This window comes from Macrobrachium rosenbergii, chromosome 15 (genome assembly GCF_040412425.1).
Source record: "Macrobrachium rosenbergii isolate ZJJX-2024 chromosome 15, ASM4041242v1, whole genome shotgun sequence".
NCBI lineage: Eukaryota > Metazoa > Arthropoda > Malacostraca > Decapoda > Palaemonidae > Macrobrachium > Macrobrachium rosenbergii.
The window spans coordinates 16,471,865-16,484,873 of record NC_089755.1 but is presented as its reverse complement, the minus strand read 5'-3'; the positions used below and the strand labels follow the sequence as shown (position 1 = coordinate 16,484,873).

At 34.4% G+C, this 13,009-nt stretch overlaps 1 protein-coding gene across 1 annotated transcript in view; it reads left to right on the top strand.

Annotated features, from left to right (window-relative positions):
* LOC136846269 (cilia- and flagella-associated protein 251-like) overlaps positions 1 to 7,037 on the top strand; it is a 7,200-nt gene extending 163 nt beyond the window's left edge. Inside the window, exons 2-3 of the mRNA XM_067117077.1 lie at positions 6,325 to 6,464; positions 6,768 to 7,037. Of these exons, the coding sequence (XP_066973178.1) occupies positions 6,325 to 6,464; positions 6,768 to 7,037 (410 nt within the window). The remainder of the gene's footprint in view (positions 1 to 6,324; positions 6,465 to 6,767) is intronic.
* Positions 7,038 to 13,009: the final 5,972 nt, after the last annotated feature.

Sequence of the window (13,009 nt, the reverse complement as noted above, 5' to 3'; positions counted from 1 at the left end):
ATATTTTAGATTTCACTTAAATAATTCCCTTGGTTGAGAATTATGGCTGTCAGCACGACACAAGATCTGGAATAATAAATGAAAAGAAAAAAGCACATTACAGTTATCACAGAGAAATCCCAGAGAGCTTAGGAATTGGTTCAAAGTCTTCAGACCTTATGAAAACACTACGTGACAATGAATTTCTGGTTGGGGATGATATTATTATTATTATTATTATTATTATTATTATTATTATTATTATTATTATTCAGTAGATAAACCCTGTTCATAAGGAACAAGCCCACTACAGGAGCCACTGACTTTAAATTCAAGCTTCCAAAGAATATGGACCTCATTAGGACGAAAGAGAAGTTAAGAGATCTCACTTATGAGAGAAAACTTCTAAAAAAAAATCTCTCTCTCTCTCTCTCTCTCTCTCTCTCTCTCTCTCTCTCTCTCTCAGTGAAGCCTTCAACTCCAGACCAGAGTCTCGCACCCTCGAAATGATCGAAGACTCAAGTCACACCTCGAGAAAGGGAAAAGTTCCTGAGAGCCAATTTGCCGACGATGGACGTCGTCACCGAGTGATCAGGAATTCTGAACACGAACTGAGAATGTGGCCTAATCGCTGTATTGATGGGCTATCCCTGGTTTTGGGTTTTACAAATATGCTGCTTAATTTCCCCTTCCAAATCTACTTTATTATCATTACTTCACTACCCTAATACCTTCCTCCTTGCATATATTTTTTTATTTATTCATTTATTTTTCCTTTTTTAATAGGTTAGATCTCTTCTTTTTTTTCTTCTGCTACTTCTTCCTAACGAACACCCTATTCTTTGGAAGCTCGAATTTCAAGTCAATGGACCCTGTGGTGGGCTTGTTCCATTTGAATAGGGTTCTTCATCTTCTCAATAAGATAAGAGTATTATTCAGGCTATGAACAAGGCAGTTACTGGCAGGCAAACTACGTACATACTCGTTTAATGTGAAGTCACAAATATCTCTCAACTTCTTCAATTCTTTAGATGTTTGTTAAGGAAACGTCTACACAAGGTTTGTGAAAATCGAGAGGAAGTGAGATGTCTTCGTGGTTTGATTAAATAAAAATTATTAGATTATTATGTCATAACAAGAAAGGGCCGTATTGTGGAACTGTTAATAAGTGAGAAGCATTTTGAAGTTACAGGACTTGATTATATATGCTACTTTGCATTCTATATATCATAATTATTTACAAAGTAGCAAAGTACTTATAGAAGGTGACAACAATATACCAGTTTAAAAAAGCATGCTCTCTCTCTCTCTCTCTCTCTCTCTCTCTCTCTCTCTCTCTCTCTCTCTCTCTCTCTCTCTCAAATATCTGGCAACAATTCGTCCAGTGCAGTGTTTACGAGCAAAGAACGGGAAAGTGAACACCAACACACCAGGCCTTTTGTTTTACGAAGCCTTATCAGGCACACCAACTACAGCAACGAACTGTTGCGTTTTTGCAACGGAATAATAATGCAGTCCACTCTCTCTCTCTCTCTCTCTCTCTCTCTCTCTCTCTCTCTCTCTCTCTCTCTCTCTCTCTCTCTCTCTCTGGGAAAGACAGAGATGGAAAATAACAACAGGGGAATTTTTAAAGGTGTAGAATTATATACAGGGTCTGTAGTGAAACTTTCCGAGCTAAAATTATGGTTTTTTCGCCATTTGATTTTTGCCACGTCAGAGACATTTTAATCTTTACCTTAAACTTTTAGTCTTTCAGAATTCCTGACTTCCACACTTTTGAAATTTCAGACTTCCAGACTCTTAGACTTCCAGCTTTTAGACTCATACTTTCAGACTTCCAGACTTTTATACTTTCAGACTTCCAGCTTTTTAGACTCATACTTTCAGACTTCCAGACTTTTATACTTTCAGACTTCCAGCCTTTAAGACTTCCAGACTTTTATATTTTCAGACTTTTTTAGACTTTTTGGGCTTCCAAACTTTTAGACTTTGACTTCCAGCCTTTTAGACTTCCAGACTTTTATACTTTCAGATTTCCAGACTTAGACTTTCAACCTTTTAGACTTTGACTTTTATACTTTAAGATTTCCAGACTTTTAGACTTTGACTTCTAGACTTTCAGTCTTTTATACTTTCAGACTTTCAGATTTTAGAATTTTATACTTTCAGACTGCAAGGCTTTAAGACTCAGACTTTTAGATGTTCAGATTTTTATACTTTCAGACTTTTAGATTTCCAGACTATTATACTTTCAACTTCCAGCCATTTAGACTTATATTTTAAGACTTCCAGACTTTTATACTTTCAGACTTAAATTTCCAGACTTGTAGATTTCCAGACTTTTATACTTTCAGACTTTTACTTTCAGATTTCCAGACTTTAGATTACCAGACTTTTAGATTTCCCGACTCTCAGACTTTTAGACTCTCAGACTAAAAATATCTACTTTCACCGTTTTTGTGTGTTTAATGATTGCTACGCGAAAGGCATTTCAACCACACATCAAATGAAGTGAATACTCTCGATGCAAAAAGAAAAATCTCATAACTTCGTCAACAGTGCAAGAGTGATCCCTTCTGTTCCTGCTAAATTTTATGTTAATATATTCTAGTTCCAGTCACTAAATCAGACTATATTAATATAGAATTCACAATGAATCTACCAACCCATAATTCAATGTTTTTAAATTGTTTTTCTATTGTGAATACACCTTTCAATAAAAAAGATATTCACTTTCTTGAACATTATTCAAACTAAGAGCGAAGTGGAACCTAACAAATGTTATTTTACTCTCCAGTCCATATTTATAAAAAAAACTACTTATATTGCAATTTTACTACATTTTTGACAGTGACTATAATACTATACATCAGTCACCTAGGACTAATAGCTGTTGTTGTCGTGGTGCCAGTTTTGGGAAATCAATCAATCAATCAATCACGTTGGAACAGGGTGCTAAGGATAAGGAAAGTTCCCAGACGCATAAAGTTTCAGCAAGGAATCTGTGGAAAGCTGGAATGTTCACATAAGGTGAAATTCCCAGTAATAATAATAATAATAATAATAATAATAATAATAATAATAATAATAATAATAATAACAATAATAAGAATAATAATAATAATATTATTATTATTATTATTATTATTATTATTATTATTTATATTATTATTAATTATTATTATTATTATTATTATAAATATACAACACATACAATAATAATAATAATAATAATAATAATAATAATAATAATAATAATAATAATAATAAAGTTTCCAAACTCTTATTTCCTCTTCCACCACTTCATTTCTCCTTCTTAGAAAAAAAGCTCAACGGATTAAGAAAAAAAAAATAATTCCCTTGATAACAACGGCGGCGCCTCTCACAAAAGGGCCCAAGAAGAATAATACTAATTCCTTCTCCTTTCAAAAGTTGTCATTGGTTGATGACGACGGCAGCTGGAAGGAACTGTTCATTTCTTTGAAAGTTTTTCTTCCCGATTTTATCCTCCAGTGAATAAGGTCAACGATTCTTCCTCCTCAAGGAATCTGGAACCTTGATCAAAGGCGAGTGGCTCCTTTGTGATGATTCCCGCTGAGGAAATTCCTAAATTTATTAATGATTTGGGCTTTCTGTTCCTTTCTATTCCAGCAAATCCCGATCAGGAGTTTGTGTGGTGTCTTGTGCGTCCTGAGAGCGGATGAGGGAGTTGTGTTACATCGTCAAAAAGGAAATAAAGTGAGTAAAAAGGTTGGGTAGAAACTTCCAATGGATGTGGTTGAGTTGACACCACCGAAAGGTGGAGAAGTTTGCGGTGTATGAAGGCATTAATAGCTCCTCTTTGGTTTTAAAATATTGCCCAATATCCATAGCTACGTATTCAGTACATCTAAATTAACCTCAAATCATTACAAAAAAAAAAATCCATCTTTCTAAAGCAGACGCGAAATTCATGGTGGGAAAAAGTTCGGAAATCGTGCAACCCTTTAGAGCTGCTGATACGCTGACATATTTCTGACCGAAATGAATTCTTTGTGAGATTTTTTCACCCGAACGGAGACCCTGGCTTTGCGCTTTTCACGTTTCTTCTGTTGATCCTTGTGTTACGTTTTGCATAAGGCCGGGTATTCACGATCAGGTTTACCTGTCAGTTCACCAGCGGCCGTTGGGAATGGGATAACTGGCCACCTGGCTGCCGCGGTAACATCTACGAGAAGAGAGAAAAATTGAAAAATTCTCTCTCTCTCTCTCTCTCTCTCTCTCTCTCTCTCTCTCTCTCTCTCTCTCTCTCTCTCTGTTTATTTATCAGTAGTTACTTTGTCTATAAGGGCTGGGCATTTCGCCAGTTAGGTTGTTTCCATTTCACAAATACGTTATTGAATGGTTGTAATTATTTTAAAGGGATGAAAACTATTTTATGTACCACAATTCCTAATAATCGTAAAGAATTACCTATTTGGGAAATAATAAAGTTTAAGTTGACATAGTAGAATGTTCAGTAACAAAACCCCTTCTACAATGGCAACAGAGACGCTCTCACAACGAGGAAAAGAGAAATATGTGAGTGACGGATTTATATAAACGCTTTCGACAGACTTTGGGTTGATAATGTCACGCACAGTTTTGGAGATGGGGAAAAAGGTTATGCAAGGCGCGAATTCGTGGAAAGAATGCTGAAATTGTAAAACAAATAAAAGAGAATTCGCATATCCCTAACCTAGCTCAAGTGGAAAAAGAAAAAAAAAGAAAAAATAAAGTTGGGAGCCACAGAAACTAGATAACAAAAATCTGTAGTGATGAATGATTGCCTAGCTATGGCGCTCTGCGAAGACTCGCGAGAAGGAAACGGAAGGATTTGTCTGCATACCCTGCCAATCCTACAACTTCACAAGATCTGGTGATTCCTGTTGATTTTCACACCTGTGGATCGGAGAACTTCCTTCTTGAAGACAGCGAAGATGAATCATGCAGAATCATTACTTTTGGAAGGGAAAGTAATGCACATTTACTTAAAGAAGTTAAGAAACTCTTCAAAATAACAACACCACTTTTTTGTCAAGTGTATGTTATGAATTACGCCTATACACAGGTTATTCATATTCTGGTCCGACCTGGTGAGATCCTTCCCAGGCGAAATCCGGTGGCGAACTGGCATAAAATCGTTGCTTACCCTTCAGTCCACGCGTGCGATCGCCTGTCAGTCGGTCGGAAGAACTTTAGGTAATGCCATCAGTTCATCTGTCCCGGCGAGTGGACTGACTCCGCCCACAAACTGTCTACATGTAAGTTTTAATATCAGTTTCGGTGAACTGACAGGTGGACTGACAGGCAAACCTGATCGTGAATACAAATATATATAAATATATATTCTTTTTTATGCAATACTATGCCTATTATCAGTTTGAATTTAGAAATGTATTTCTAACAATAACATTAATTGTTATCATACTCAATAACAATAATAATAATATACAACGCACTGAAACTAATCCTATTAACACTTAAATAAATAAATAAATATTACTCTTAAAAATGTGTTATGTTCATTTCATTTTCTCCCTCCACTGACGCCAGCTGTCATAACGAGAACATATTAAATATACAAATATTCCCGGAAGCAGCCGATCGCTGCAATATATTTATAGCAAAAGACGAATTTAAATTAATTCCTAAGTGAGAGAAATGTGTTGAACTTAATTTTTTTAGAAGAAATATTATATTAACGGAAGTTATCATAATGTTTTGAATATCACTTATATGCTAAATTGGATGATTGTACAAAACTGCATTAGTGTAAAGTTAGTGAACATTGTGGAGAAATTTGTTCCATAATAAACGCTACTTTGGATTACTGTTAAGATGCGAAAAATTATCGTATAGAGAATAGTTAAATTATTATTATTATTATTATTATTATTATTATTATTATTATTATTATTATTATTATTATTATTATTATTCAGAAATGAAGGACCCTATTCATATGGAACAAGCCCACCACAGGGGCCACTGCCATAAAATTCAAGTTTCCAAAGAATATAAGATGTTCATTAGAAAGAAGTAACAGAAAGTAAAGGGGAATGCAGAAAGAGGAGATCACTTATCAATAATGGAAAAAATAAATTAACAAATTAATAAATAACTAAAGAAAGAAAGAAAACGATGGTAATGCAATAATTCTTTTGTTTGTAAATATTTTGTTCCTTTTAAAACCAATTCGGGTTCGACATGATGGTATGCATTCTGGGTTTTCAAGAACCCAAATGATTAGTTCTTAATTTGAGGAACCAGAGTTTGAGGAACCAGAGTTTGAGGAGCCACATTGTGAGGAACCATAAATCGAAGAACCAGAATTTGAGGAACCAGAGCTTGAGGAACCAAAATTAGAGGAACTAGAATTTGGGGAACTAAAATTTGAGGACCCAGAGTCTGAAGAACCAGAGTTTGAGGAACCAAAGTTTGAGGAACCAGAACTGGGGAACAAAGTTTGAGTGGAGAAGCAATTTGATGAACCAAAGGAACCACAGTTTGAGGAACCAGAGTTTGAGGAACCAATATTTGAAGAACCAGTTTGAGAAACCAGACTTTGAGGATAAAAATTAGAGGAACCAGAACCAACTGGAACTAAAATGGAGGACCCAGAGTCTGAAGAACCAGGGTTTGAGGTTTGAACCAGAATTTGAGGAACCAAAGTTTGAGGAACCAGAATTTGGGGAACAAAGTTTGAGGAACCTGAATTTGAGAAAGCAAAGTTTGAGGAACCAGCACTTGAAGAACCAAAGTTTTAGGAACCAGAGTTTGAGGAACCAATATTTGAAGAACCAGAGTTTGAGAAACCAGACTTTGAGGAACCAGAGTTTGAGGAACCAAAATTAGAGGAACCAGAATTTGGGGAACTAAAATTTGAGGACCCAGAGTCTGAAGAACCAGAGTTTGAGGAACCAAAGTTTGAGGAACCAGAATCTGAGGAACCAAAGTTTTGGGAACCAGAATTTGAGAAAGGACAGTTTGAGGAACCAGAGTTTGAAGAACCAGCACTTGAAGAACCAGGGTTTTAGGAACCAGAGTTTGAGGAACCAATTTTGAAGAACCAGAGTTTGAGAAACCAGAATTTTAGGAACCAAAGTTTGAGGAACCAATATTTGAAGAACCAGAGTTTGAGAAACTAGAATTTGAGGAACCAGAGTTGAGGAACCAGAGTTTGAAGAACCAGCACTTGAAGAACCAAGGTTTTAGGAACAAAGTTTGAGGAACCAATATTTGAAGAACCAGAGTTTGAGAAACCAGAGTTTGAGGAACCAGAGTTTGAGGAACCAGAGTTTGAGGAACCAGCACTTGAAGAACTAAAATTTGAGGAACCAGATTTTGAAGAACCAGAGTTTGAGGAACCAGAGCTGTCGAGAACAGAAGGCGGAGAGAAAGTCAGAAAGCAAGCTAAAAGATGGTAATTAGCGCAAGGAATAAAGAATAAAGAATGAGAAGAACAGGAAGCAAGAAGGGGAAGAATAGAAGAGGGGGAGGAAGAAAAAGGAAGAACTGAACATTTACCAAAATTGAAAAAACCAAAATAAGGATAAAAAAAGGATTAAAATTTATAATTTCTTTAACCTATTTTAATTGACCTAACTATCTATTCGTTATCTATTTATTATCATTTATTATCTGTGCTTATTTTCATGACTTGTAATCATATTCTTTAAATGAATCTTGACAAACTGAGCAGAACTATATATATATATATATAAATATATATATATATATATATATATATATATATATATATATATATATATATATATACATATATATATAATCACAATTTGGTATACATTAAAAAGCCAAGTAATTCCCTCCAATATTGAAATAATAATAACTCCCCCTCCAGTAACACTAGATATAAATGATATGACAAGAGCGAAATAATGTAATATATAAAAAAAATCTCCACAGGATTTCATTTAATAAAAAAAAACACAACTCCTCTTTTTAGCGGAAAAAGATAGAAAAATTACAATTAAAATCTAAGAGATTTTTCGAACGCTCTCTCGAAACGAAATTAAAATGTTCGCATGAAGTCTGAGGAGAGAAAAAGCGGGGTCATTTTTCCCACCTGACGGAGGGTCACGCGGATTTTTGGGGAGTGAAAACTCTGTTCAGCCGAATTTCCACGACTTTTAGTAATATGTTCTTTTTATGGAAAGCTGATCTAATTAACAGACGTTATAATGAAAATATTTAATATTCTACTTGTAAAAATCGAGGCAGTTAATAATATAATTATAAAGATAAAAAGATACAACGTTCCAATAACGTTCATTGTGATGGGACAAAAATCCATGCCAGCAAAATCATTCTTCTAAACAGGTGTCATGATGAATCTCTTTGGGAAAATATTCAAATGATTTATCATTTACAGTCAACTGTCCAACCTGCCTTAAGTACAACATTTGTTGCTTTAGAATAAAGCTGGTTTTATGCCAGCGCCTGCTCTTGCTCCTAGAGCATTCAATAGGTGATGCTATATGGAAGATATATGAAAATATAACCCCTATTATTAGAAATGAAAAATATCCGCCTACTTATACATCGATACACGTAACTACATCACCAAAGATAATATTGGAACTGACATGCATCAAATTTAGTTATTTTTCTTATAGATATTTCTCAATTTCCTTTTCCTTCCTGCTTGCTTTCCAAGTTGGCCTTTCAGCATTCTCCTTTTCTAAAAAAATTTATAATAATAATAATAATAATAATAATAATAATAATAATAATAATAATAATAATAATAATAATAATAATAATAATAATAATAATAATGAACAAGTCGAGCAAACTGGAACTACTACAAAAACACTATATGACCATCCCAAGAGTTATTCATGAAAAAAAAGAAGCCTTTTGAAATATAAATACCAAACTATATAATGAAAAGCCTACTTCACATCATAACACATTCAATTTCCAAGAGCAGGAGGCAGCATAAGTCAGACACAACATCAACGAAACGAAACTTGAAGTTAACAAGAAATGATATTGTTGCCTTAAGGAGTCCCGCAGCCTCTTCGCTTCTTCAGCCCAGAATTGTTGTTACAAAGTTTCCAACTCTTAAAAAAGTTAAGAGGAGGAGAGCGGAAGCGATCAACTAAACCTCTTTGGACAAGAACCTCTATTTTTCTATTCTTTCTTCAGGTTTTTCATTTGCACTGAATAGCCTGGTTGTTTCTATAAGGAAGGTGTTATTATGGACGGCTGTTAACAAGAGCATTGAAACGTATGACTGAATTATTGCTGGAAAAGAATTCAGGTCTGGTTCTTTCTGGCTTACAATTTGAAATGTGTTACACTTTGTACCTCAGTAATGAGTTCCTATTTATGTATGAATGTAGGTATGTATGTGTGTGTATATACACACATACACACACACACATATATATATATATATATATATATATATATATATATATATATATATATATATATATATATATATATGGAGTAAAATCCCTTTCTCAAGTTATATACAATAGTTATTGTTATAACTGACAAATAATGATGAAACTCTCACTGAATTGTAAATATACTGTATATATATTATATATATATATATATATATATATATATATATATATATATATATATATATATATATATATATATGTGTGTGTGTGTGTGTGTGTGTGTGTATATACTTATATTTTCAATTTTTATGCTTTTTTGCAGTGCCTGTAAGTTCCATTCTGCCGCAATGAAACTAAAATACACAGAGATATTACATGATGAATCAGCGTGAGCGAAAAAAGCCCTAATTAAGACCACTTTCAATTAAAAAAAATTAAATTCATATGATTCATCATAGTTTCTTGTTACTGTGCTGTGCTAGAAATTGCATTCCACTGCTGTTAAACTGCTTCACACAATAATTTTACAATAAAAGCGAAATGAGATGCTTTACATCTATGCGAATAACTATGTGAGCTAAATATTTTAGGATGAAATAAAATAATATAAAAACCAAGGAATATAACACCTACCTTCTACATAGATGATTTTACTCAAAGAAGTTTTTGTCGATGAAATAGCGTATGTTAATTATCTACTGCTTCCAATACAAGAAAAAGTCAAGCTTTGCAATAAGGGAAAAACAATCATTGCATAATTTTACATAAAAATATTTGTTCTCTGATTTGATTAAAACTTGGTTGATTTGTGTAGCGTATTCAGGAGATACAGGTAGGGGCTCTATAGACTGTAATCCTCTGTATATTGCAATTTAATTCCTGCAAATGGAATCGAAATTCGTAGAAAACACCTGGGTCTTGTGGTTCAATTATCTTCTGTAGTTTATTCTAATCTGCTAATTTATGTTGTACAAGGGAGCAGACGCAATAATAATAATAATAATAATAATAATAATAATAATAATAATAATAATAATAATAATAATAATATACTTGGAAGGTGACCATCTGGTAAACATGTTTCATTAGAAATCATGGTTGCATCAGCATAGTTTATTTGCTATTAAAGTTTCTCTCTTTTTCTTATTCCATTTTTCTTTGGGGGAAAGATCACTTAATAACACGAGCAGTGTACTTTATCAACTACTGGGTCATTCAAGTTTTCGTAGAATCACCTGACTATTTATTTTCGTTCATCATTAAGCATAGCAATTTGCATATCGCTAATATTTTCTTCCAGAAATATTAAAGTTTCCGGTTGCTGGGGTTTTGGAACACGAAGGAAGCCCATCAGATATGAAAGGGGAGATGTTTACATCGCCCACTTCCCTTCCACGGGGATTAATAGCCTCTGTTTGCTCATATTTCACTGTTTCTCTCCCTCCCCAGGTAAACAGAACCTCGTTGGTACGGGGAATTATTCATTTAAGAAATAATGCAAGTCTTCTGACCATTCTCTCTTTTGTTTGCAGAATTAAATCTCCATCTCGCGAACTGGAATTTAACATCTCTTTGGATAATTTACCTACGTTCTCTTCCCTTTCACTTCTACTTTCTCCTGGAATTCGTCAGCCACTGAAGAAAGTGAAAGCTTTCAATTGTCCCTAGAAGCTTTAGGAAAATTAAAACGGGAATCATCAATGAAGACTACTGATATTTCTTGTCATTATTCAGTGCATGAATTCTAAAACTTATCTTTTCGCATTGCGAATGAATATTTATCAGTTCCTGAAGTTTATGAATTAACAATTGTCATTAAGAATCTGTTGCTCCTTCGACCAGCCTTGGATCAGGACCTCAAACTTAGGTTTTTAGATTCGTTATTGCAGCCTTGATAAAATGTCGCCGAATTTTAATAAGAGTTTAGAAAAATAAAAGGCTTCTAAATTACAATGATTTTACGCTTTAAACCTTTCTGCACTGTTCCCAGACTGTTTCCTTGATTTTAGAAAATGAAAAGGAAGAATGAATTCATATTAGAGGAAGACTGATCCTTTGTAAGAACTCAGTACTCCTCAAATCTTGGGAAGTTCTTAATGAAACTGATCTGAATTATGATTTTAAAGACTTTCCAATTACCTGGTTCTTTAACTGTGATACAAATACTGCACAATCATTAATGCCCAGAGAATTAGTGATTTTGTGCGGAGTTTTCCAATATACGAGAAGCAGAAGAAGAAGAAATTGAATCAAGCATTTTATCTGCTTTCGTTAATAAAAAAGACCTACATTAACTCCATCAACATAAATAACTATCAGTGTTGAGTGAATTCCCATCTTGTATCTGTCTATTAGCAATCTCGGTGGCGAAATCAAACGTTAATGTCCTTATTATTTTTTATAAATATGATACTGTCCCTCCCAAGAGACTTTATAAAACTCCATTCACTAACAATATCAATGACTCTATAAACAACAGTAATGATTACAGCGCTGTGAACGTCTTACTAAAATTTTCAGTAATGAAAAAATGATGACAAAGCATTTACTGAAAGAAAAGAAAAGCCTGTTCGTATTTTTCCCACTTTTTTTTTATCTTAGAGCAGAACGAAGGTCATCAGAAACACACCACTGCCACAGTGAAAGTTCCATGAGAAATGAAACGACCATTTAAGACCAAATTCACTGTATAGAAAGGAAGAGAAAGCACCCAGGGAGAGAAAGTATCCCCGAAAGCGTCGAAGAGCACATGTATTCTAATCGAGTGGACACTTCTTCTAGGGATTCGGACGAGTTGTTTCAGGTTATAGGAAAACGCCAGCAGTCGGGATAACATCTCCGGAGAGGCCGAGATCGAATTGACTGGCTGAATAAATCTACGGGAATGGTGCGTAGGATTTCACTTACTGAAGCCTGGAGTATTTTAATCAAAGCTGAGCACAAAATGGTCCCTTTTCCACACAAGTGACATTCCTATCCCTCCCAACGTTTAATCACTTGTTACTAGATTCAAGATCCATCTTTGGTAAAAATTTCGTCAAAATAAACGCATAAAATTTTGCGTAATCTCAGTCGCGAACAGACAGGCGGACAGACCAGGCAAGCAGTCAGACAAAGAGACAAGCACAAACGCAAGCACAGCTGGACAAAGGGAACAAAAACACAGTGCTTGCGGAGGCAACTGGCCCCATGGGGTTTATTCCTAATGATGTTTTCTTCTTATTCCTTTTATTCTTGTTTTTCTCAAGAGACAGAATGTTATATTTAACAGCTCAGTTTTCTTGCTTTCACAGGGATAGTTGCTTGAAGCATATACAGACATATGCACACATACATATATATGTATATAGTATACACACACACACACACACACATATATATATATATATATATATATATATATATATATATATGTGTATGTGTGTGTGTATGTGTGTGTGTGTGTGTGTGTGTGTGTGTGTGTGTGTGTGTCCAATGCAGGCAGCGTGAAGGAATGAAGACACCAGACACGAAATGGCTGAGCAGAACAGGAAGAAGAAACCAAAAGACGATGATCATTGATTGTGGCGCCAAAGACCGAGATGAATCATTTGACTTTAACGACGGAGGAAGCAAAAATGGATCTC